A 27,340-nucleotide genomic window follows, 5' to 3' on the forward strand; every position below is an offset into this window, starting at 1 on the left:
CTTGATTTGATGTGTCTTTAAGGTTAAAGTGTTTACTGACTTCAAGCTAGAAATGAATATTAACTGATACAGGATAGTTGTGGTCCTTTTATTTGACTGGTAACCTCTAATTAGAATCAATTTCTAGAGATCATCCAAATATAATACTGAATACTATTAAATATATCTGGGATGTTTTCTGGTTTTTGTCAGTGCTAGGGATTTACTCACGGCCTCAGGCTTACTGCTATACCACTGAATTACATCTCTAACCCTTTTTGTTTTGATTTTGAGACAGGGTCTTACTAAGTTGCCTAAGCTGGTCTGAATTTGTGATCCTCCTGTCTCAGCTTCCTGGGACCCTTGGGTTACAAGTGTGCACCCTTATGCCTGGCTTGTCTGGGAAGTTTTGATAGTAGATGGTCTCAAATACAGTTAGGATTTTGTTCTCTCTTTTCTGATATTTATTATTGTTTAATACAGTAATTTCCCCAAATACCATTTCTGGCACAAATAGCTTAAAAGACTAGTTGGATTGGTTTAGGCCAGTTGTTCTCTAGAATTTTTATGGCTATATAAATGATGTTTTTAACAATTGTGTTAATTTAGAAAATTATTTTGGTAGATGTAAAAACTTTATCACATTTTTATTGCTACATAAGAAAAAAACTTGGTTGAAACATTAGAGTTTATTGAGCTAATATTGTATCAGAAAGTACCTGCTTTTCTATCAAGATCCTTTGTATAATTCACATTACATTTCCTTTATCTGTAATGTGAATTATACAAAGGAGCTTGATAAATTACAAACTTTTGGGGATTTTGTTTTACTTGATTAGCTCATAAGTCTTAGAATTCCTACTTTGTGGTTTACCTTTAGGAAACTTATGACTAACCTTCCTGGTTTTGTTGACTCCACTTTATAAGTTGTCCTAACCTTTTTTTCCTATTAAATTTCATGTTGCTTTGTAAAAGAATTATCAATAAAAGCTGTTATCAGTGTTCAGCACAGTACTTAGTACAGTTTCCTTTGAGAAGTTGCTTAAATGACTCCACAAGCAGTAAATATTTATTTATTCAAAGCTTCAGTGATTACTACTTCATTATTACCAGTGTTATGTACTTGATAGTAAGAAATTGCTCTTGTTTTGTATTAAGTATTTATATAATTTTAAGGATGGATCTCTGTGTTTTATTACTTCATATTAGATAGACCTCATCTCCCCAGAATCTCAAATATAGGTTCCCTGAATTAAATGATTGGAGGTAACAAGTCATATAAAACCTTTAGCTTAATGTTGAGGTCAGAATAGTTTTCTTACAAAGTAGTAGTGGACATTTTAGGCTTGGCAGGTCACATACGGTGAATGTCTTTCCTGGCCATTTATCTGCACCATTTCACATAAAAGTAGCCATTAACAATATTCATCAACAATCTATATACAGTATGGCTATGTTCCAATAGTATTTTATTGGTGGGCACTGAAATTTGAATTTCATATAATTTTATGTGTCACATAGTTTTCTTGTGCTGTCTCTTCAACCATTGAAGAATATAAAATCCATTTCAGGTCCAGAGATCATATAAAAACAGGCTGTATTTGCCCTGAAAACTGTAGGTTTCTTGACTTTAACCCGGGAGGTCAGTATCTCCCAAACTGTTACTTACAACACTTAATTTTTGTCCATGCTAGGTTCTGTGATAAAAAGTTGTTGACTTCTTTCTCACTAGCACTCTAAGATGTTTATAAGGCATATTGGCATATTAAAAATGATGAGAAGTTCTATAGACCTGTTTGTGTTTTGCCAATTTTTTCCCCCAAGCTTAGATGGCAAGTGAATGAATACCTATTACATATTAAGGGACGCTAGTTTTCAGTAGATAAACTTTAGGAAATGATATTAGATCAACAGAACTAAACTATACTTAATGAATAGAGAACTAAATTCCTAGTTGAATTCAGGTATAGTGGTGCACCCCTGTAATCCTAGCACTCTGAAAAGGTGAGGCAGAAGGATTTCAAGTTGGAGCCCAACCTGAGCAACTTCATGACTTGGTGAGATCTTGTCTACCAAAAAGCGTGGGGGATAGATCTTAGAACAAAGGCCCTGGGTTCAGTACCAGTACTACAGAAACCAGTTCAATAAAAATAAATTACTAGTTGAGTGGCCAATTATTTTAATAAGTTCTAGTCAAACTCTAGTTTTCTTTGAACTCTTAGCTAATACAGCTGGATGTCCATTCCAGACATTTTGATACAGCTCTCTGCTGCCCTTTACCCAACTCTTTTTTTTTTCCTTTTGTATACCATCTTTCCTTGTTTTTTCTTTTTCACTCTTCACATCATAAAGCCTAGATTTTTCCCACGTGTATAAATACCACATAGTTTCTCTGGTGTGAAAAACTGAAAGTGTAAATAAGATCCAAATTGTATAACTGATAATGTGAAATGGGAAGAAAAAGGCTAAAGGTGTAGGGGAAGTGGGAAGGGTAGGGGAAAGGAAATAAGGGACAAGAAAAAATATGAGAAAAGGAAATGGAAACAAAGTCTTTGTAAATAAGGGAGGGTGGAGGGGATGAATGGAGGGCAGGGGTATGGGGAAAAAATGAGAACCAAGATCTGTCATGTAAGGGTACAAGATCCCAAACTGTAGTATATACTGAAAAAGTACCAATAAATTCAGTTTGATTTAAAAAAATAAAGCCTAGGTCTTTGATTTTTTTTGTTTTTTTTTTTTTTTTTTTTTTTTTTTTTTTTTTTAATGTTGTTACCTGGGATTGAACTTGGGACCTTATGCCTGCCAGGCAGGCAGCGGAACCACTGAGCCAAATCCCTGGCCCTTAGGTCTTTGATTTAGAATTTTTAGTAGTAAAAATGTTTTATTGAGTCCAAAATTAAAGTTTAGTTTGCAATATGTACTTATTTGCACATTTAATTCATATTTTTGTGAAAACATTTTTACAGGGTGATGTTTTTTTTACTTAAATGTCCTCTTAAGTAATAAGTATATCTGGAATTTTCAGCTAATGATGTGATTTCTGAAAACTTGTTTTCATTGATAAGGAATCGGAAACAGCCTGAAGAGCAAGTAGAAAACAGTAGGACACCATGGGTATATGACCAAGAAGGAGAAATAGAAAAACCGTTTATGAAGACTGGATTTGCAGTGTCAGTAGAGAAAACTACAAATAGTAATCACAAAACTCAATTAGATACAAGTAGGAGAAGACATCAGTTTGATGAAGAATCATTAGAAAGCTTTAGCAGTATCCCTGATCCAGTGGATCCTACAACAGTAACTAAAACATTCAAGACAAGAAAAGCATCTGCACAAGCCAGCCTGGCATCTAAAGATAAAACTCCCAAATCAAAGAGTAAGAAGAGAAATTCTACTCAGCTGAAAAACAGAGTTAAAAATGTTGGTAAGTATTGAAATTTGTTGAACATTGTTTAGCATAAATATTGGTAATCTTCTGGCATGTTGTCATTTAATTTCAGTATTGCTAGATGGGTAGGCACTCTGCTATGCAGACTTCAACAGACATTTTTAATTACCTTTCTACTTTTAAAAAATAAAAATATTTCAAGTAGTGTTTAAATATTTTAAAACATGACTTTTTCTTGAAGTTTTTGTTTTCTTTTTTGGGGGAGGATTTATATTTTCTATAATTATTGTGAACTCAGAGGATGTTTTCACAGTTCGGTAGATTACTGAAAAATTGCCATGATGCGTATGTTTTACAATTTTCTCTCAGTATTATATCTGGTCCTACATCCAACTCTAGTCATGACTTCTCCTTAGATTCTTTTTTTTTTTTTTGGTACTGGGGATTGAACTCGGGTCCTTGTGCTTGCAAGGCAGGCCACCGAACCACTGAGCTAAATCCCCGGCCAAATTTTTTTTTTTTTGGGGGGGGGTACCAGGGATTGAACTCAGATCCTTGTACTTGTGAGGCAGGGACTGGAACCACTGAGCTAAATCCCCAGCCCACCTAAGATTCTTAACTGATTCATTTAAAGAAATGTGTGCGTCTCTATGCCTTGTAGTTTTTGAATATCATATAAATGAAATCACCTTTAAAACAGGCTTACTTTTAGTCCTGAGCTAAACCTATATTTTATTGAATATTGCATTTGAATATCATTTGAAAGTTCTCTTTATAGTGGTACTACATATAACCTCTTTTTAAAAGATAGGGTTTCTGTAATTTTTTAAAAAATAATTTACTTAACTAAAATCTGGAATATCATAGCTAGAGGATACTTACTTGGGTTTGCAAGGTCTACTTTTTGGCTGTTGTCTTTCTGGTTGTGGCCTTAGTTTAAGGAAATAGTATTTAGTACTTAAGGACAAAGTATTCCAAGCTTATAATCAAGAATGTTTGAAAAACCACTGCATACTGCTAACTCCCTTTCTTGGAAGTTCATAGAACATACAGATACAGTAAAGGCCCTAGGAAACCTGTAATAGGAAAACACATGTGTAAACTGGGTAAGGTGGTACACACCTGTAATTCCAGCTACTTGGGAGGTGAGAACAACCTGAACATCTTAGTGAGATTTAGTGAGATCCTGTCTCCAAATTTTAAAAAAGGAGGCTGGAGGAGCTGGGGATGTAGCACAGCCTTGGAGTGCTTGCTTTGTATGTATGAACTGTGGGTTCAATCCTGAGCACCACCCTTCCAATTACACACACACACACACACACACACACACACACACACACACGCATGTAAAATTTGGCAACATTTATTTTAACTTTTATTTTTGAGTGATGGAACCCTTTTTAAAAATCTTATGAAAACTATAGATGTTTGCACTTTTTAAAAAAAATTTATGTGTCCATTAAGGCCTTGGTTCCTACCCTTTTCCAGATGTGATGAATCTGATGGTTAAATAGGCAAATTTGAACAGGAATAACATTTTTTATTAACATTATCATCACCATCCTTGAAATAATTTTCTAGTTATAAAGGTTTAGGAGGTACTGATTTATCTAATACAAGTGTTGTCAAACTGTCCCCACAATTATCATGCTTTTCCCAAGATTACTATTGGTACTGCCAGAGAATATTTAAGTCAGTAATGGCTATTTTGAAAGATTTCTGTGTATACTCATAAAACTTTATTCCCCGGTGTCTTGCCCAGTAACTGCTTTTTGACATAAGAATAAATGAAGAAAGCTAATATTTTTTTCTTTCAACCTTCTCTTAATCAGCTAGGTTACAAACCTTTCAGAGCTTTCAGTGATAACACACAGGTGGCGTGGGCGACATGCCTACTACAGGTTCTTCACCACAGAAACAGTGCTGGGGCAGTGCTTCTTAAACGTCAGTGTTTCGTTCAAGACTACTTGCAAATCCTGTTTTTAAATGCAAATTTTGATTTAGTTGGCCTGGGAGGGACCAGAGTCTCCTTTTATGTTGCCAGTTTTGGTGCATGGACCACACTTTAGGTATCCAGGTTTTAGAGAACTCTTAGCTAGTTAATGATTATGTCTATCAAAGCCTTAAAATACTGATTTTTTTTTTTTTTGAGACATCTTTATTCTGGGGAATTACTGTTTTCTGTATGAGATGTGATTGAAAAATACGGTCAATGTTTAAATTTCTTTTTGAGTTTGGGGTACCGGATTGAACTTGGGATCTTAAACTTGTGAGGCAGGTGGTGTGTTCAAATTTTTTAAAATGTGTCATAGTAAAAGCTGCATTACCATTAATCTCACTCACATGCTTCTTATTTCACACACACTCATCATTCCTGCCACTTTGTGAAGCAGTTCTGGAAGTCCTCTTTCATGAATGTATTTCCAAGTAATCTTGTAAATACAGGGAATGTTGCTGCCCAGAGCCACCTAGTGGAAAGGCAGGCTTGTAAAAACATTACAATGTGCCCTCGTCCTCCTTATATACTAGATCTGGCACCATGTGACATCTTGCTTTTTGCCATTCAAAATGACCATGAAAGGTAAATTTTTGAATCAATTTTTTTCCTGTAATAATTTTAAAAAATTTAAATATTCACCATATATTTCAGCCATCCTCAATCAATTCAGCTTTTTTCTTTATGGCAACAGTTGATTTTTGAGTTCTTTTCCTTCATATTTAAGAATATGTGCCATGATAAACATTCACATTTGTTAAACAGGCACTTAAGACCATCTGTTAGTGACAGCCTTAGTGTATGGTGCACACACAAAAATAAGACTTGCTAGCAGAAGCAAATCATACACGGCCATGTCAAGCTAACATGTAACAAAGTCAAGTAGTAAACTAAATCCTTATGATTCAGAATGTGAACCATGGACACACAGCATTGGCTTCATCTGGACCTTGTTAGAAATGCACTCTGCTATGCCTGCGTTTCCAACTGAGTCAGTGTACAGTCTTTTAAATCTGCATTTTACCAAGATTCCGCATGTTTTATGTGGCGATACACACATGAAAGCCTGAGAAATGCTAAACTAGACAACTGATTTATTTTTATTTCCTTTGTGGGATAGAAATAGCTACAATTTGTTAGAAAAAAAAAGGATGTTTATTGTGTCATGAAGGAAGTAATAAGTGAATGTGAGGTGAGATAATACTGGAAAGCATTCAAGGTGTAGTGGCAAGAAGAAAAGTATAGAGTTGGGAAGACGTGGAGTAAGGAATTGGAAGTGTGAGGAAGGGTAGAAAGAGCTATGACACATAGACCAGCAGTGGTAGTTAAATTGCTCTCTTGAGAGATGCACGATAGGACAGCTGGTTATAATGTCCCAGACTTACTAGAATAGCATAATCTAGATCTTCATTCTTTTCTTGGAAAATTGTATAGAGTTGCTAATGTACTGATTTCCAACTATTCTTGAATCTTTTATTGTTCTTCCCTTTCTTGGTACTCACTAATAAAGTCTGACATGATATGCTTACAAACAGATTTTGCCTGATTAAAAAAGAAAAAAGGGTGGAATAGAATCCTTTAAAAATTAAATTTATTACTCAGGCAGAGAAAGGAAGAGTAGCAGAAGGAGCCAGCTCTGTTTCCCTTTCCTCACTTGAAGAGAGCAACACTGAAGTACAGGGCCAGGTGGCAATTCCAAAATGATTGGTGGGATGTCCTACTGCTGAGGAGTCAGAGCTACACTGCAGCTAAGCCATTTTACAGTCTGCAGATGTATACCCAGAAGTGAGCCAGAAAGGTGTTATGTTTCCTCAGAACCTCAAGATCAGACATTATCTACTGTCAGCCTCCTAGGGAGAGGGAAGCAAGTGGGAAATGGCTGCAGAACAGCTGTATGTAAGGTCTTCTGCCACGACTGGGATTTGGCAGTGGTACAGTCTTTTTCTCTGGCCTCTTTGAACTTTTATAAAGTCTCCAGGATGGCATGGTTGAACCATTTCCCTTCAGTGGAGGTACAAGCATAAGTATTATTTATTTCTTTCTATGTTGAGTACTCGTGCTGAGAAAAACGGAATGGCTATAAGGGAAAATGATGCAGTAGGATAGGCAGTAACACCCTTAAAGTATTGAACATCATGTATTATTCTGTTGTTGTTATACCAGCTGGCTCTTAAGTGTTACTCTGAAGTATTAACTTTCATTAATTTTGCTACTGCCTCTGGATGCTTATTATTACAATGCTTTAGAGAGAGATAGTTAGTCTTATACTAATACCTTAACTTTGGAAAACTAGTCCATGATGTGTGTTAACTTTGAAACTTGTATACAAAACTGTAGTCTCTGGCCTTCTCATAGCATTGTAATTGTAGCATGCTTCTCATGGTTTTAGTTATATGCCTTTTTTATAGCACTTACTGGGACTCACTGAATAGGGAGATGCCACATAACCTGTATTTTAACTTTGATTAAAATCTTCTAGTACTTTTCATGTGATTCAGTAATAGCAGTCAAAAATTTAATTTCATTTATATAAATGTTCATGTAAGAATAATGTACTTAAATATTTTTTCAGTGCGTTGTGTATTGTTAATTAAATGAGACTGCCTGTAGTACTTCCAGTTATATCATTTAACATAATATTTTTAGCAGTTGTAACCTTTACTTTTGGACCTAATTTATGTGAGTATCTTAATCATGAGGGTCCTTTCTCCACTAAATTTCTTGCAGCATGGATGGGAGTGGCTAGACTTTAGCTGGAGAGACCAGTAAAGAAACCAGGAAAATAAATTTGAGATAATGGAGTCCTACCCTGAATAATGGCCTTAGAAATAAAAAGGGAATGCTGACTCCAGATAGGATGTCACGGAAACAACACAGTATCTTAGGAATTTATTTGATATCTAAGCAGCTGCTGTTATTTGCAGGATATAAGCAACAGAACTTTAGATTTGCTAGCTTTTTCATAATATCTGGGTTTTTGGAGAAATCTGTGTTACAGAAGACCAGTGTGACCCCTTGCTCTTGGCCCATCTTCTCACCTCCAAGAGTAGCAATCTTTTGTTGCTTTAAGCTCCTAACCGGCTAAAATGTACTTACTGACTAGCTGTATGGCAATCCTCTCCAACCTGACAGGTGGGAGACCATTAGTGTTTCCATCCAAGGAGACTAAGGGATAAAGAAATTTACTGTCTTGTTAGTACACCAGCAACTGGCAAGCCAGAATGTTGCCAGAGATAGACGCTAAAGAGATCTGATATACAAAGAAGGGGAAAAAAGAACAGGTGAAGAAGCAGTAATTAAATGCATGAAAAATAAGTTACAAAAAACCAACTGACATTAGGTAATACTATTTTCCATATAAGTGCAAAGAAGTAGAAGAAAGTAAAATAACTTAGTCAAAAAAGAATTGTGACTCAAAAATCCTGTACCTTAGCCGAGACAATCTTTCTTTACCTATCAGGAAGAAAAAAAGATTTGCTATATCTGATTTGAGAAAAGCCGTAGAAAACAACTTATGATTCAGAATAGTTATCTTTATGTAGGAAAGTTGAAGAGAGGTAATATTTCAGTAATGAAAACAGTAGACCAATCTCACTAATACAGTGTATGAAAAGAATATTGGACAGTTGTTACTTGGGTTAATATCAGAAATGTCATTTTTTTTAAACTATGAAATCTATGAACATAATTTAGTATAGCAAATTAAAATGATAAAAGTTTCAGTAATACATTGGTAAAATTTGGTGATCCCTAATAAAAATTCTAAGTATAACAGACATAAATAATTAATTAAGTCAGGCATCGTGGCTGATGCCTGTAATCACAGCACTTGGGAGCCTGAGACAGAAAGATCACAAGTTCAAGGCAAGTGTGGACTAGATAGCAACACCCTGTCACAAATAAAAAGAAAAAAGTAGCCATTTAAATATAATAAATATTTATTGTGTCAGCTAAAGCAAATCACAAGCATCACTGAAATGGAGGGACTCCATTTCTGTCAAAATTAGGAATAAATGGGTTGCCCTCTCTACCACCATTTTTTTAGGATTGTTTAGAAAGTATTATGACAGAATTAAAATAATTAAAATAGGTGCTAGAAGAACAGGGACATTTAGATACTTTTGGATGGTCTTGTTTTTTGTTTGCTCTTTGTTTGTTTGTTTGTTTTCGGGTACCAGGGATCAAACTCGGGACCTTGCGCTTGTGAGGCAGACTGCAGCACTACTGAGCTAAATCCCCAGCCCGGTCTTGTTGTATATTAAGAAAGTTCACAAAACACTGGAAAATAAATACTAGAGTTAAGGTGAACTATTAAAGTGGCTGGTTATTAAATACCCAGATATTTATCTGTATTAACAGGGAAGGTATTAGGATAATAAAAAGCTATAAAATATTTTTGAACAGCATGAAAAATGAGTAAATGAGTGTAAGAACATTGCTGTCTTCTAAAATGGAAATGCCGGGGATTTAGCTGAGTAGCTCGGTGGTCTGCCTCGCAAGCGCAAGGACCCGAGTTCAATTCCCGGTACCAAAAAAAAAAAAAAAAAAAATATGGAAATGGACAGTTATGAAATACCAGTCCTGTCCAAATATTTTTAATTTGATGGCATTTTGATTGTTTTTGAAATCGAAAAAAAAAATCTCTCAATGCTTGTAAAGATAAATATCTAAGAGAAGAAAAAAATAAAGATAAATGTCTAAGAATAATTGAACACAAAAAAGGCATGTAGGACTTGCCTTACTAGATGATTAGGCATACTGTATAACTTGAATGAAAATGGCACTGTAATAGATAAGTTGAACAATTAGAAAGTCCAGAAATAAAACCCAGTCAATACAAGGATTTAGTATATTAACCAGAGCACTTTTTAATTCAATGGAAGATGATAAATATATCCAGCTATCTTAATTGCTGAGATAAAACAGCTGATACCCAAAGTTAAAGAAGGAAAGGTTTATTCGGCTCACAGTTTGTAGAGCTTTTAAACTCCATAGTCAGCTGGCTCCAGGGCAGGATGGCACAACAGAAGGGGATCGCACAGGAGAAGGAGTCCAAGGCAACACATCAAGCAATGGCAGCAGCAGCAAGCAATGGCAGCAACTCTCTGTTCCTTATATTGCATCCAGGCACCTGCCTTAGGGTGGGTAGCACTCAACCCAGTGTGGGGCAGTCTTAATCCCAGCATCACATACCCTAGATCCAGCCTCCTCTGAAAAGCCTCACCAATGACAGCATGAGGCTTTGGTGGGATATCTGGATACAAGTCATACCACCAGCTGCCCATATAGAACAAAAAAAAAAATTTAATTCCTATTTAGGAAAGTAAGTGTGATATAAAAAAAAATTTAGAGGGAGCATTTGCTAAAATATATGTATAACTTCCTGGTGTTTGAGAGCTTTTAAACCAAGTTATATCACACAAAGGGTGTAGTAAAGGCAGATGTTTTTGACTAATGCTCATTATTCTTTATTACAAGTATTTGTAGATTGATGTGATTTTCTTTTTGCTAATACTGTAAAGTTTTTAAGTTTGTGTCTGGTAGAAAATTTGGGTCATAAATTTGTCTTACATTGTAGTTAGAATTGAAATATATTCACAAAAATATCAAGGCTAATAAAGTGATAGAATATATCACTTTTCTGCTTCCAAAATTAGTGCAAACATATTTCTAAGACACATAATTTACTGTTTTGTATTCTATTTATACCATGCCTTTCTAGCATTCTAAAGTGAGTTGTTTGTACTGTTTCACTATGGAAATTTCCTGTTCACTTTGAGTTAGTAGCAACTGATAACAGTTGTCACTTTCTTTACTCAAGGGTATGAAAGTGCCAGTATGTCTAGCACATGTGAACCTTGCAAAAGTAGGAACAGACATTCAGCCCAGACTGAAGAGCCTGTTCAAGCAAAAGTATTCAGCAGAAAGAATCATGAGCAGCTGGAAAAAATAATAAAATATAGTAGGTCTACAGAAATATCTTCAGGTATGTTCTTTCTTTTTTTTTTATTTAAAGAGTTTAGTTTGAAAAGCTCTATTGAGCAATTTTTAAAACTGAGTCAACACATTTTTGTCATGTGTGTGAAGTTTTAGAGTAGAGATTACATTACACATTCCTTGGTATCAAAAAGTATAAATGGAAATATTTTTTGTTGTGATACTAGTTTTTGACATAATTTACTAAAATTATTTCTAAAACAATAGTTGACATTAATGTGAAACTCCTAATTTAAATTCTGAGAATCTTATTTAAATAAATTTGGTTTGAAATCATATTATACCCCTGCTTACATCTTTTTGGCTTTACCATGTCTGTTGGATAAAGTGTGAATTCCTTAAAGTAACACACATGACCATCAGAGACTTGGTTCCTTCTTGCCTCTCCAGGATTGTTTCTCACCACTTTACTTTGAACTTTATTCTTTCAGTGGCAAAGTAGTTTTCCAATAGCAGTCATGTTATTTTTCACCTCACTAGTTGTCTTTTTTGTCTTAAGTCCTTTTTTGTCCTTTTTCACCGCTAGTCACTTGGATAACACATTAGTTCTGGAACCCTAAAGTTGTACCTGAATCCAGACTAGAATAGCTCTCTTTTTGCTTTTTGTTTTTATTGGAGCCTGTGTAAATCTACTTGTTGCCTGCATCACATTATATAGTATTTACTTATGTAAGTGTCTGTGTAACCCTTTTGAGTTCTGTGGCAATTGATTATACATTTTTATATTTGTGTCTTAAATATGAGTATAATACCTGATACATGGTAGGCTCTCAGTAAGCGTTCCTTAACTGAATGGAGTCATATATTTGCCATTATTTTAATATAAATACAAATACCTTCCTAGTTTATAAATATCTCAAGGAAATATGGAGAGGGAATTGCTAACTATATAGTCAGTGACCTGTCATGTAAAGGTACAAGATCCCAATAATGAATGTAACTGTACTGTATCCCTAAAATGTACCAATAAACTCATTGAGGAAAAATAAAATAAGACCCTTAATGAAAATGATAGTATTTTGCTTTATTACTTAACAATTTTTCAAAATTAATGTATTTTAGTTTATTATTAAGGGATTATTTACACATCTCATTTAAACCTTCTAATGCTGAGTTGGTTTTATTTCCATTTTCTGAGGAAGAATCATAGAGAGGATACTTTGATTTTTTTTTCCAGCACTTATAAAGTACTGTTAGTATAAATTGGTACAACTTTCTTGGAAAGCTTCAAACATCATGCCTTTAACTCAGTAATTGTTGCTAGAATTCATCCTAAGGAAACAGAAGTGAAGGAAAACATAAGGATTTAGTGTTGTTTGAGCAGTAGGACTCCAACTCTGTTGTATAAACAAAACGGTAAATGAAAAAAGATCAGAAGAAAATGCACCAATAATCTGATAGTATTTTTATCATTTTTAAACTCATCCATGTTTTCTGAAATTTTTGAATATTTACACTACTTTTTTAGTCAGAACAGAAAATATCATGCTTGTTTTTATTTTGGAAATCATTTGTTTGCATTTTGAAATACTTCCTCAAGCTCATACTAGTAGGAAATGATATCCCTGAATTTTGAACTCTGTGTGTATGTGTATATGTATCACTGGAGATTGAACCCAGTGACTTTGCCCTGAGTTAGTTACATCCTCAACACTTTGATTGATTGATTGATTGATTGGAAGCAGGGTCTCACTAAATTGCACAGCCTGGGCTAGAACTTGGCAAGCTTTCTGCCTCAGCTTCCCAGAGTGCTAGAATTACTTATAGGCATATGCCAGCATGTCGGGGTGAAGTTTGAACTGTTAAGCCCAGGATTCTTTTGGCAAAAGTAATTATGTTGTTTCAGACCCAGAATTTTAGCAAAATTTCATAATTTTCATATCTTTACTGTCTTTATGAAATATTGGTATCTTCATAAACAGTTGGACAAGGATACTAAGTTTTAAAGGCCTCATAATTTGAGTATCATTACTTAAATAATTGATAATCATAGTATGTTAGAACATGTAGCCATTCTGTAAAATTTTCTATGCCATGTATTAATACTTATTATACTACTGGTAATATGTGATTATTAGAATGAGTATGGATTACTGCTCATATTGGATTAAGCAGTTCTCCACTGGAGGTGTAAGTGATTCACTTTGATGTGTATCTTCAAAAGACTAATAAAAGTTTATTATGATAGTCATCATCAGTCACAGTACGTAAGATTCTAGCAAACCTTTTGAGATTCTTCCTAGTGAGATTATTTTTAAATAGAACATAAACTGTATACCTTGTGATGACATTTTACTTTAGGCAAACAGTTTCTTAAAATTTTGCTTACTTCTTTTTTTACTTCACTTACTCATAGACCCTGTCTTTACTACTTATACAGCTTTTATGTTCATCCTTGTGTCTACCCTTTCCTACAGCACATGCTAGGAGAATACTACACCAGTCTAACAGAAATGCATGCAATGATGCGCCAGGTAACAATCTGCATAGTTTTGGTGTCCATTTGTGTTATTTTTTTTTTCCCATTTGTTACAAAACCCTCAGTTAAGTGTTTCTGATTTTTAAAAGATGTTTTATATATTTATATTTATATCATATGACTATTACAAACATGAAAGAGTACATATTCATAAAGTTCTAAAGTCTTTCATTTATAATTCTTAGTTGGTAAAACTAGCTGCTTTTTTGTTTTGCTGTTAGTGTATGAAACCTAACCAACACATTTGTGAAGGTAATAGAAACTTTAGCATTTAGTATTTGGAAGTTGTATATTTGGTATTTCTTAAACATATAAAAACATTAGTATTTTGGAAACAGATGTCGATGTTTTTATAATTGCTTTTCATTAGTCGACATCTATAAAATATCATCAAGCAAAAAACTATAACATGCAAAGACTGTGATATATAAAGATCATGGAAAATTAGATTCAAAACTGTTAGTTTGATAGCTGGGTGTGGTACACACCTGTAATCTCATGCTGTGGGAAACTGAAGAAGGAAGATTGCAAGTTCCAGCCCATCCTAGGTAACTTATAACTTGGAAAGACCCTGTCTCAAAATGGAAAAAGGTTGGGGGCGTATAATTCAGTGCAAGGTGCTGGGTTCAACCTCCATACCACACAAAGAAAAAAAAGCTATTTTGGTCTCTAAACAATGTTGTTTTGTAAACATGATTTTGTATTTTTAGAATTAGAAATATTCTGTAACTCCTCTTACTGCTGTCATGAGTGAAAAGTAAAAGCCTGTTTGAAACTGTAGAGGATACTAACAGTAAAACAAGAACCTGTATTGACAAAGCCAAATGTATTTGTGATAATTCCAAAGATAATGGGAAATAACCTAGCTAGGCTGAGCGAAATCTAATTGAGATTAGGGCCTTATTTCTAGCAAAAGCTAATTGATTTTAGCTCAAGAGGAGAGACTGGCATGAACCTCCCATCTTTCACCGTAGAAAGGAGGGTGAAGCTTGTGATAGGAATAATTCATTATTAGGAATAATTTAATTTTTAGTGATGTATAATTCAGAGTGATCATTTTACCACATGTAAAGATACAGAAAGGTCATTAAATATACCTTGTTCTTAAAGCTTTGAAACATTTTCAAAATCAGAAAACTATGATCCAATTTTAATATAACATGTAAACTGAAAATTTGTATATCACATATCCTTTGACTTGGATTTTTAGTTTAAGTAGAGCATTCTTTTCTTTCTCTCTCTGACTTTTTTGTGTGTGCACTGGAGATTGAAGCCTCGAGTGTGCTAGACAAGCACTCTGCCCCACTGAGCTCCTTCCTCAGTCCTGAGAGTTCTTACTCTTGCAGAGTAGTTTTCATTCCTGCTTAGAGTAGATGTCACTTTTGTAGTAACTTAGCAGATTTGAACACTGAAAACTGTTTCACTTCTGTATATCACTTCATTGTATACTTATAACTGTCTGAGGCAAGATAGGAAAGTTGCATATTTTAAATTATTTCTATGCTTGTGGAATCAAGACCTGAAGATGTTAAGTAGTTAGTGAATAAGTTTTCAACAGAGCACATTCCTCTCATATTCTATATTCTTATCCTTCTCTTGCAGAAATGTATTAAATCTTTATTCTCTGCAATTCTTGAAAGTGCAGTGTTTTAAAACACAGCATTTAAAATTATTCTTAGAAACAGCACTGGCTTTGGTGGAACTCAAGGATTTAGCTACTTGGTTCTCCTAATGCTGTAGAAAGTTTATAGAATTTGATTGCGAGACAAACCCCTTAGAAATTTTTTTTCCCAGAGGGAACTCAAAATGGGAACCATTCCTAATTTATGTTCTTTATGAGTATGACTATACATTTAAGAGTAGGAATTCTGTTATCAATAAATGCATATAGCAAAATGATAGCTAAATAATAAGTGATTTTGTGCAACTGAAGACTTCAGTTGGGTCACTGACTGCTCCATTTTAGACTGATAGTATAGATAAGACTAGTGAAATCATCAGCATGTTGTAGTTACAGATTCAGTTATCAGTACATGTTTCTGAATTGTAGATGAGATTTGGAAATTAGTAGACCTAACTAGGTAGATTTTAAAGTACAGTAGTAACGTTCATTAGTGATAGTCATTTTGTTCTCAGCCTTAATAATAAAAGATTTTCTTTTCTGTTAGAAAGTTCATCATAGAACAAAAAAAGAGGAAACATTGCACTTAGCTTATTTCATTCAAGATTTTTGCAAAGATTTTCACTGAATATTTCCATGAAGTGTACAAAGTTTTTCCAGTTTTTAAAATTGAGAAATCCCAAAATGTTCTAAGTAGTGCTAGGTATTCATGAATTAAATACTTTTTATTGTGATATTTTGATATTTTTAACTTAGTTATGTTAATCTTTTTTCTATTGTAAGAGTCCTGAAGTAGAATTAGGTTCCTTAGGTATTTTAAGGCTTACAGTAATGATGCAAATTAATAGAAATTGTCATGAACGTATTTTATCAATATTAAATTTCTGATTTTTTTTGTATCTTCCAGAAACTGGAAGTGATTTTTCCATGTTTGAAGCTCTGCGGGATACTATTTATTCTGAAGTAGCTACATTAATTTCTCAGAATGAATCTCGCCCACATTTCCTTATTGAACTCTTCCATGAGCTTCAGCTACTTAATACTGACTATTTGAGACAGAGAGCTTTATATGCATTGCAGGTATCTGTACCTAACATTCTTATTCTTGCCCTGTTACGACTTCACTTTAAGGTATTTCTGGTTGTTTTCTTAAGACTTAAAGCATATCCTTGTTCTGTATATATTTTGCTTTGTCTTCTGGTTTTTCTTAATATTGTAAAAGTTCTGCATAGCTTAATTAGTTTTTAGCAATCTTCATGAGCAGTTTTTCCATATTTTATTTTTAATGTTCCTCCTCACACTTGTGAAAAGCACTGTATTTGTTCTTGCATTTGCTTCTGCTTTTATTTGTAATGTAAATTAATGTAATGTAATATTGAGCCTCTGTTTTATATAAATGTCTTATTTCTTTATTTAGGACATAGTATCCAGACATATTTCTGAAACCCATGAAAAAGAAGGCGGTAATGTAAAGTCAGTGAACTCTGGTACTTGGATAGCATCAAACTCGGAACTTACACCCAGTGAAAGCCTGGCTACTACTGATGATGTAAGATGATAATTATAAGTGAAAGGTAGACCTAACTTCAGTCTACAGTAAAAAGTTTAATAGGTTGTTGACAAATTATGAATACACCTAATTTATTTTTAACCTTAAAAAAATGTGGGTGTAATGCATTACTTTATTTTGAAGATGAAATATAGAACACAATCAAAATATGCCAGCAAATAACCAGAAATTCTGTGTCAGTAATATGAGGTCAAATTATATCTCCATTGTCCAAATAAGGGCTGACTCTTAATTAACAAACATTTAATAAATTTGTCTTGTGTTCCTTCAAAACTATACCAGACAGCAGTCAGATCATAGTAAGATCCCTTGAGTAAATAAGTACAAAATAAATCATGACTTTGGATAAAAGAAACCTGGACAAAGAAAATGAACCAGAAAAAGTTGAAACTTAATGTTGTCTACTTGGAGAAATTTTTCAGCAAAGTAGAAAAGACCTGGAAATGGAGAAGAGTGATGAGGAGAATGGTGTTAGCTTAGTAAACTTTGTCTTCCAAATACTGCCTAGCACATAGATGATGGAATGACTGCATGACAGACTGCTAGAATAATAAGGTATTTCGGGATCACTTATTTAAAGGTTGAGACCAATAAAAATTCCTCAGGAGCCGCCCAGGATCCTGGAGCCTGGAGTTGCTGCCTACTCTCCTGGGAGCCCGGAGCACCTGGTCAGCCACTTCTACCTCTGATTCACCAGGACGAGCACCCAGTCTCCATCCACACTTTTACACCTGGCAGTCCAGAATCTACTGTGGGATGAGGGCGTGGTGATCCAGGCAGTGGAGGTATTGCCCATGGAGCTCTTTCTACCACTCTTCAGGGAGCCTCTCACCAGGGGACTTACTGAGGTCCTGAAGGCCTTGGAGCCAGCTTCGCCTTGCTGCTGCCTCCCTCTGGGAGCCCTGGTGAAAATCAGAAACAAAGAGATCTCAAAAACCTAGCTGGATATTTTCCAGCTGCAGGCATGGGATCTGAAAACCTTTCAAGCCATGCTGTATGGGCTTAATGTGCTGCTGGCTCAGAAGGTTCTCCTCAGGAAATGGAAACTGCAAGTGTTGGATATGTGAAACATGATCCAAAACTTCCAGAGTGTCGAGGCTAGAGACTTGGCCGACCTTGGTTCCCCACAGGTCACACAGGAAGAAAAAATGAAGAAGGTTGGGCCAAAGGTGGCAGAAAAGCAGCCTCTAAAGGTGGTCATAGACCTGGACCTCCGTCTGGAATGCCTGGATCCATCTTTATTCTTTCTCTTCAGATGGGCCCAGGAGAGAAGGGGTAGCTGTGTATAGGTGCGGGTTCTCCCCCAACAATAGTGAATTTTCTGGAAAGTTGGCCTTTGGATATATGGAGTATGTGGAAGTTCATTACTTCTGGGCGCTGTGTTCTGTGTAGTTTGTGCTGCTTTTGGTTCTTTTTTTTTTTTTTTTTTTTAAGAACTTAATTGGCTTTTTCAATTTTTTAATCAAAACTTTTCTTGGTACATTTTAGATATGCATAATGATAGCAGTCATCAGAAATTTGTACCTGTACATGACATATTTTGCTTCTTTTTTCTCATTCCCACACCCCTCAACCCCTTTCACCCTCGTTTTAAAAAAGCTTTGTTTCCAGTTTTCCCTTCTGTTTTTGTCCCTTCTTTTCTTTCCCTCTCCCCCCTTTCTTGTTCCTTTTCTCATTTGAACATTTTCTTCCTGTCTCCCTATATCTTTCATACACTCAGTCCTTATTTCCACTTTCAGTTTCTTATTCCAGAGAAACAAACAGTATTAAACGTATGTTCACCAGGTGTGATTTCCTATGTCTGTAATCCCAGTACGTGGGAGGCTGAGGCAGGAGGATTACCATGAGCTAGAGGCCAGCCTGGGCTACACATAGTGAGTTCAAGGCCAGCCTGAACTAACAGTGAGACCCTGTTTCAAAAACAATAAGTGAATTAAAAATAGTAATAATAAAGGCTGAGACCTTGATTAGGTTATAGAAGATTACATAATGGTCCTTGGACAATATTTACAATCATTTCTAAATGATAGTTGTAGCACATGGAGATCCATGTGCATAAATGACTGACAGATCTTCTCCAGGTAGAAAGTTGAAATGATACTGTGTTTCTGACCCTTGTTGAAATACCTTAAATGTTTTCTGAGAAGATAGTGTCTTTTCGTGAGATTATTTTGAGTAATTTTAGAACTACAGAGTATCTTTTTCTGAATTTTTGTCTTTAACTTAAACTCATGTTGAAAACTACTTCCTTAACTCATTTTTTTCCTGCTTAAAATGTTTCTCTGTCAAGCTCCCAATCTTATTACTGTGAATTCAAATCTGTGTGTAAAACAATAAGATTTAAATTGACTTGGCAATATCAAATATTAATTAGAAAGTACCTGCTGCTTTGGATAGATTATTATAGTTAACTGAAAATTGTGTACAGCATTGTTCTTTATGGGAAATGAAAAGTGGTCCACCTGTAGCCATTTTAAAAAGTAGATGGCTAGGTTACATTAAGATTTCTTGGGCAATAAATAATTGTGAGAGAAAGAAAAATAAATTTTTTGAGACAGGGTTTCACTGTGGTAGTTCACGCTGGTCTTGAACTAACTGTAGTCCAAACTGGCCTTGAACTTGAGATGATCTTCCTGCCTCACTCTCCTGTAGAGTGTTGGGATGAGAATTGTCAGCCATGCCAGATTAAAAATCTTTTTGAAGCATCTTTTTTAGTAACTTTATATCCTTAATTCCATTGACTCCCCTTTTTACCTAAGTTTCTTAGGGCAATATTACTTTTTTTTTTTTTTTTTTTAAATTTTTGAGACAGTCTTGCTATGAAGTTTAGGCTGGCCTTGAACTCACTATGTAGCCCAAGCAGTCCTCACACTCGTTTCAATCCTCCTTCCTCAGCCTCCCAAGTGCTGGAACTACAGGTGTATGCCACACCTGGCCTTCATTTATTTTAAAAGATTTGAGCACACTGGACTACACCATCAATATTAGATTTTTTAAAAATATGAAAAAATGAAAATGAAGTGTTTGTAAAGGTGGGGAGGGGAGGAGGCGTGAAGGGAAGACAGGGACAAGGGGAAAGACTGAGAACCCAGACCTCTCATGTAAAGGTGCAAGATCCCAATAATGAATGTAACAGTACTGTGTACCTAAAATGTACCAATAAACTCAATGAGGAAAAAAAAATACTAGATTTTAAAATTTGGACTGTAAAAGTTAATAGTTTAAAGTTAAATGAAATTTAGAGAATTTTCATTACTTGATAAGTGGGAATTTAGCATAAATAATTCAGTATTATTTTCAAATAAAAGCACTTCTTTCAATTTTTCTTCTAGAACTTAAATTCAGCACTAGTATTAACATTTTCTCTTCTCCAGTGCCACTTAATCAGCAATAGCAGCAGAATGAGTCCCAGCTCTAGAGCAGCACTTTCCAGTAGGACTCTTGACAGTAATGGAAACTTAAAAGGTCAATAGACTTTTTGCACTGATGCATGCCTGTAATCCCAGCTAGTTTGGAGTCTGAGGCAAAAGGATCCAATGTTTCAGGCCTGGCTGGGCAGCTTTCTAAGACCCTGCCTCAGAATTTAAAAAGAATGCTGGGGTTTAGCTTGGTGCTAGTGTCCCAGAGCTCAGTCTCTAATACTGGAGGAGCAATAGCTAGAAGAAAAATACATACTTATGAAATATTTCAGTTAAAATATAAGTGAGACACCCCCATCACACTATATACAAAGTTAATTTAGAATGAATTAAAATCCTTTAAGACTAAACCTATATAAATTCTTAAAAAATGGGAGAAAATCACTTTAGCTTTGATATAAACAATTATTTCTATAAAAATAAACTAGGAAAAATTGGTAAATTACATTACATGAAAATAATAACTTTCTGCCTTTCAGCAGGTAATGTAAAGAGAAAATAATCCCACTTACATATATCTGACAGGGATTTGTAGCTGAACAACGTAAACTCTTAGAATTCAATTATAAGACAGACATCTCAGTAAAAAATGGGCAAGAGATTTGAACAGATGCATCATAAAAGAAGATATATAAATGGCTACTATGAAAATTAAAGCCATAAGAGATAACATTTAACACCCACAAAAACCACTAAAATTGAAAAGATTGACAATAAGTATTGGTGAGAATGTGGAACAACTGGAACTCACTGTTGTAGGAGCATAAAATTATACAACCACTTTGGAAGGCCGTTTGGAGGTTTCTCACAAAGTTAAGCATAAACGTGGCATGTGGCCAAGAAATTCTCTTCTGGATTCTATATTCGCCCTAAAGGAATGAAAACATGTCCACAAAAATATTACACACTCGATCCCCGGTACCCCCCCCAAAAAAAACTACTTATACATGTGTTCATAGCATCTTTAGTCCTCATATTGGCGCACCAACAGGTAAATGGATAAACAGACTGGTGTATCCACATAAGGGAATACTATTACAATGAAAAAAAAAAAAAAGAAAACTTTAATATACTGTGTAATTTCATTTTTATGAAGGTCTTATAATCAGCAAAACTGATCTACAGTGATAGACATCACATAAGTGGGGTATAGTAGAGATTGAAGGGTGTAAAGGAACTTCTGGCCTAATGAAAATGGTCTTTAGAGAAGCTGGTTACATGACTATACATTTGTTGGAACTCATCAAATTGTACATTTAAAATAAGTATATTGTTGTAAATTGTATTTCAATAAAATGTATTTTTTAAAAACATGAGTGAAACTGTCATGTTTTTCTTCAGCCATGAGACAGTAGTATACTAGGTACTTGATATTAGAATTTGGAAATGGAATGTCCGTGAAGATGTTCAAGTAATTTAACTAACTTTGTTAGTTTAGAATTTTAATCAGTAGCTAATTTTGTGTGTTTTTATCTACAAAATGGTAGATGTTCTGCAAGGTTACTTAATATTTTAATAATTAACGGTATTTAGTATTTAATAGCTTTAGACATAATCTTTTTTGGATGCAATACTTACAACTGACAAGTATCTCTTTTAGGTATAGTTTTATGCAGATAGTTTCTTTGTTAGATATTTAGTATTTATGCAATGTTTCAAATAGTGACTTTTCCTTGTTGTGCCATATTTTAGGAAACTTTTGAGAAGAATTTTGAAAGAGAAACGCATAAAATAAGTGAGCAAAATGATGCTGATAATGCTAGTGTTATATCTGTGTCTTCAAATTTTGAGCCTTTTGCAACAGATGATCTAGGTAAGCAGAATGTTTTCCTATAGTGCATGACCTGTAGTTGATTAGTACAGTTCTTTCAGTTGCATGAATTAAGAAAACAGCTGGAAAGGGTGCGGTTCAAAGAACGTGGATGTATTAGTCTATATTCAGAACTCTTAATTGTTTGACTGTGAGCAAATTATCTCATCTTTATGCCTCTGCAGGTACTATGGAAATGCAGATCTTATCTGCCTGCTGTGTTCTCAAGAAGAGTATATATAACTTCCTACCGTGAATAATAAGAGCTCACAAAATTTTAATTTTCTTTCCTTTAAAAATGGGAAAGGGAATTTCTTTTCCTTTCCCTTAAAGAAGAGATAATCTTTGAAGTACTCAAATGGAAAAACAAATCAGGCCTTATCCATAGTTTTAATAAAAACTTATGGTTTGAGTCAGAACTCAAATTTTTAGCATAAATAGCCTGTAGTAAAAACCTGAGGTAACTAAGATATGCCATATTACAATTTTTTTTTTTTTACATTAGTAATAAAACGAAGGTTAGAAGGTTGTATAACTCAATGGGAGAAAAACTTGAGTTACAGATTTGGAAATGAAATTAGAGGGGAAAAAAAAAATCTATAGGTAGCTGATACATTTCCCATGCTGTGACTTGTTAGAAGATATATGCAGTCATTCTGATCTCCCAGGCATGTAAGTTGATAAAATAATCTAATGTTTCATCTTAGTGTTTATATGATAAGATTTAAATAATTTCAAAGGTACTTTTCCACTATAAAAAAGAAAAGGGCTTGTCCTATCATTAGGTATCTACTTTATCCAAAGGTAAAACTGTGCTGATTATTGAGAACAAAGCTCTAACTCCGTTCTGAGTAAAAAATCTGTCAGGTCTATACGAAGCTCATCCCATTATGGACCAAAATACACTCTAGTGGGCAGCCTTTACCCTCTTTGATTGCCCCTCTATTTCTTTCATATTTTCTTTCTTTTTTTTTTCCTAAAAAAATCTCACCACTGGGTGAAGTGGACATAGAATTGGGAAATCTCATAATAGTCTTAGGACTTTGTCTTACCTTATTTGCTTATGTTACGTTGAATTGTTTTCCTCTGAATTTGTGTGGTATTTTTAATTTATTTTCTTTTTCCTGTTTGTGTGAAACAACATGATGCACTGAAACAAACATGGGCTTCATAGTGCAAATCTCTGCTCCTGTATTTTAACCAGCTATGAAACCTCAGCCAAGTTACTTGAGTTTTCTAAAAATGAGAGTCCTACTTCTTTTTTAAAACATTAAGAAATGTTCGTACCTTTTTTGTAAGAAATACATGAAAAAGTTTGCTTTTACGTATTTCTGTTCCCATTCCAGGTAACACCGTGATTCACTTAGATCAGGCCCTAGCAAGAATGAGAGAATATGAGCGTATGAAGACTGAGGCTGAAAGTAATTCAAATGTGAGATGCTCCTGCAGGGTTACTGAGGATGAAGATACTGCTGCTGCTACCACTGTAGTTAATAATTTAGAAGGTGTGTTTTGGATTGACTAGCCGAAGTAATCATAATTGCATATGCAAAATAAAAGACCTCCTGATTTATCATAGTGGTTTCATTAATGCTTTCTTTTACTTTTTAGGACTTCTAAAACTACATAAATTTTCCTTTGTATTATTTTAGCATAAAATTATTGTAACTTAATATTCTTAACAATTTTGCACAAATGTGGATGTATAATGTCATAGCCTTTTTATTCTAATATATCATTTTTCTTAATAGAACCTTCTGTTACTGAAAATCATGGCTCACCACAACCTATAAGTGAAATTCCTACTGTCCCATGTCCTAGAATTGATACTCAGCAGCTGGACCGGCAAATTAAAGCAATTATGAAAGAAGTCATTCCTTTCTTAAAGGTAACCAATTTTTTGAAATAAATAAGCTTTTTGTATTTTTTTAAAATGTTGACAGAAGACTTCATTATAGTACTACATCCTTTCAGAATGCTTAACTTGATGTCAAGTTTTTGAACATTGCAGTGAAGAAGGCAAGCCCTTTGCTGTTAAGGAGTTTATGTGCTACAATAGAAATACAGACTACAATAACATAAGCAAACATAAAAGTATAACTAAAGGAAAATTGGATGCCTTTGTGGTAGTGCCTATCTGAATTTCAGCACACTGGGAAGTAGAGGCAGAATTGCTGTTTGAGTCTAGCCTTGGCAATTTAGTGAGATCCTCTCAAGATAAAAAAAACATTTTATAAAAGGGCTGATGTGGCTCAGTGAGAAAACTCTATGTTCAATCTCCAGTACTGCAAAGAAAATAAAATTATCAGGTATGTTCCATAGAGAATTAAAATTGGTTAGGATGGTACCTGTTTCTTACTGGATAGTTAGGGAAAGCTGCTGAAGAGAGAATTTTTTTTTTTTTTTTTACTTCTTTCTTTTTTGTGGTACTGAGGATTGAGCCCAGGACCTTCACATCTACATCCCCAGCTCTTTTTGAAACAGGGATTCCCTAACCCAGGCTGGCTTTTAACTTGAGATCTGAATAGGTAATATTTAAGGACAGGTGTGAATAAGGAGCCAGCTTAAGCCAGGATCATTCCAGATAGGATAAAAGGACTGTAAGGTAGGAATTGACTTGGCATATTGAAGGAACTGAAGAAAGACCTGTATGGTTGAAGAAAATTGTGAGAGATTAGTTGAGAGAGTAGAGACCAAGTTATATAGAACGTTACAGGTTATGATTAGAAGTTTGGACTTTATTTGAAGTTTGAAGGGAAGCTCTTAGGTTTTAGGTAAGAGAATAAGTCAGGCTTGTTTTTAAGAATTAGGGGTTCAGGAGTGCAGTGAGAGCAGATGAGAAATCATATTGGCTTAGATAAAGATGGTAATAATGGAGGTGGTGATAGCTGTAGATAAACATAAGATAGGTTATAGCAGATATATGCCACCTAAAGCCGAAGCACTAGCTATGAGGAGGGAGAACTCTAGATCTGGGACACAGGAATAGGTGCTGCAATATTTAGCTGTATAAAAGAGGAAGTCTCACAGTTGACCAAAAAGGGCTGTCCGTGGTTAGTTGATTCCTGTTGAAGATTGCATATTTAATTATTTTACAAATCTGTTACTAAACTTTTATATTTATTTTGGGTTTTTTTTTCACTATTATAAATATTTCTTCAGTAAGTTAGCTAAATTTTAAGATAAATTTACTTCTTTAGAAGTAATTCTTAGAATTTCTACCTCAAAGGGCATGAACATTTTTAAGGCTTTGACTCATTTTTGCCAAATTGTCCAGAAAAGTTAGTTAATGTATATTCTTAGAATGGGAGTAAGAGATGGACTAGTAAGCAGGACTATTAATTTTGTTTAATAACATTGAACAGAATGGAGAAAGAAAAGTACAAGAAATGGAATATGAAGATGGGATTTTTTTCCTAAGATGGCACTCTACATTTTCATTTAAAGTGGAAATTTTAAAAATAAGAAATGAAGTCAGTATTGTTTTTGAGCCAGGGTCTCACTATATAGTCATGCTGGCCTCAAATTTGCAGCAGTTCTCCTGCTTCAGCCTCCCAAATGCCGGGACTCCAGGCATGCACCACTATGCTCAGCACAATTGATTTTTTTTACCCAGCTACAAAATATGTTGTCATTGGGCTCATTTCAAACAACTAACTTGTACTTAATTTCTTTGTAAGACATTGAGAGAGTTGTTTCTACACACTTATATTTCTTCCCTTAGTAGAAATAATGCTTTCTTTAGAATATTTTGAGAGAAAAGAGACCTTTGAGGAAGGAGTTGTAGAAACTGCTTTTTCTGAAGAGACAGTAAGGTATCTGGCTTCCTAGCTGAATGGAGAGAGAAAGTCATCTGATGGTTCAGATTATTCCATATAAAAACAGAACAAATTAGCCTTCCTTTTCCTGGGCAATTTGAACAACTCCAACATGGTCTTTCTCTGTTTGCTTCAGCTTTTGCCATTTCTACTCGCTACGCAAATACATGCATGGTTTGTTTCTTAAATCCCTCAAGTCTTTGGTCAGATACTCACTTTTGATGAGTAGACCTCACTAACCTACCTACCTTCCTTCCTTCCTTCCTTTTCTCTCCTCTCCTCTGCTCTTGTCTGTTCTCATCTCTTCTCTGCTCTCTTCCTCTTCTTCCTCATCTTCCTTCTTCTTCTCCCTGCCCCTCTTCTTTTCTTCTGTGCAGCTCATTGCATTAGGCAAGGTCTCTACCTCCGCAGTCCTTTTCAAATTTTATATTGGGGCAGGGTCTTATTACATTGTCCAGACTGACTATGAACTTGGGATCCTCTTATCTTTGTCTCCTAAGTAGCTGGGATTATAGGTATGCATTTGTTTTGTCGGTAGTGCTTATCACCTTCTAATCTGCGTAATATTTGTGTAATTTTTTAATTTTCTCTCTCCCATTGTTAAAATGTAAGCTCCATGATTTTTTAGTGCTGTTTATCTGTTGTAGTCACTGTCAAAGCAGTACCTGTAGTTAGTAGGTAGTCAGTAGATAATGAATTAATAAATGAGTGGATTCTTCAAACATCAATTCTTTCAAACTATTCAAGCTCTTTAACTATATGGTTTGAAAACAAGTGACCCTTAAGGGTGACGATCAGATTCAAGATGATGTATGAAATTTTCTGTAGCCTACTCCCATAGCTTTCTTTATTCCTTCCTACATACCTTATGTCCTACCTAACATTGTTCAGAATTTTATATTGTGAGTTTATTTCCTTTGCCTAGGATGAGCTTTTCTTCCTTACCACTAAAGTTTATCTTCTCATTAGAATAACATGCATCTTTTAGTACAGTACTTACATCCAAGAAGGACTTGGACTGGGTAAAGGAAATTGGAGGAGATAAAACATAAAACTTTAACATATCATCAGTTTTACCAATTTTTCTGTGAATTTGTCTCATTATTTATTAATATATATTCATCTCCCAAATAAATGTATTTTCTTATAAATTGTAAAAATATAGGCTGGGGCTTTAGCTCAGCGGTTCGGTGGCCTGCCTTGCAAGCACAAGGACCCGAGTTCAATCCCCGTACCAAAAAAAAAACCATATATATACATATA

The 27,340-nt window shown here is 34.6% G+C and overlaps 1 protein-coding gene across 16 annotated transcripts in view; it reads left to right on the forward strand.

The window, feature by feature from the left end:
• Pcm1 (pericentriolar material 1) overlaps positions 1–27,340 on the forward strand; it is a 107,174-nt gene that overhangs the window by 40,293 nt on the left and 39,541 nt on the right. For 6 of the 16 annotated variants that reach the window (XM_010621771.3, XM_033765398.1, XM_033765400.1 and 3 more), the window contains 6 exons: positions 3,045–3,403; positions 16,368–16,540; positions 16,878–17,009; positions 22,142–22,262; positions 23,606–23,764; positions 24,011–24,147. In XM_010621771.3, coding sequence (XP_010620073.1) covers positions 3,045–3,403; positions 16,368–16,540; positions 16,878–17,009; positions 22,142–22,262; positions 23,606–23,764; positions 24,011–24,147 — 1,081 coding nt within the window. Of the gene's footprint in view, positions 1–3,044; positions 3,404–11,184; positions 11,350–13,777; positions 13,835–16,367; positions 16,541–16,877; positions 17,010–22,141; positions 22,263–23,605; positions 23,765–24,010; positions 24,148–27,340 lie in introns of all 16 variants that reach the window. The other 10 variants (XM_010621768.3, XM_010621766.3, XM_010621767.3 and 7 more) reach the window with 2 other exon arrangements.

The sequence above is a fragment of the Fukomys damarensis genome, unplaced genomic scaffold (genome assembly GCF_012274545.1).
Source record: "Fukomys damarensis isolate Sample0158 unplaced genomic scaffold, DMR_v1.0_HiC HiC_scaffold_18, whole genome shotgun sequence".
NCBI classification, from domain to species: domain Eukaryota; kingdom Metazoa; phylum Chordata; class Mammalia; order Rodentia; family Bathyergidae; genus Fukomys; species Fukomys damarensis.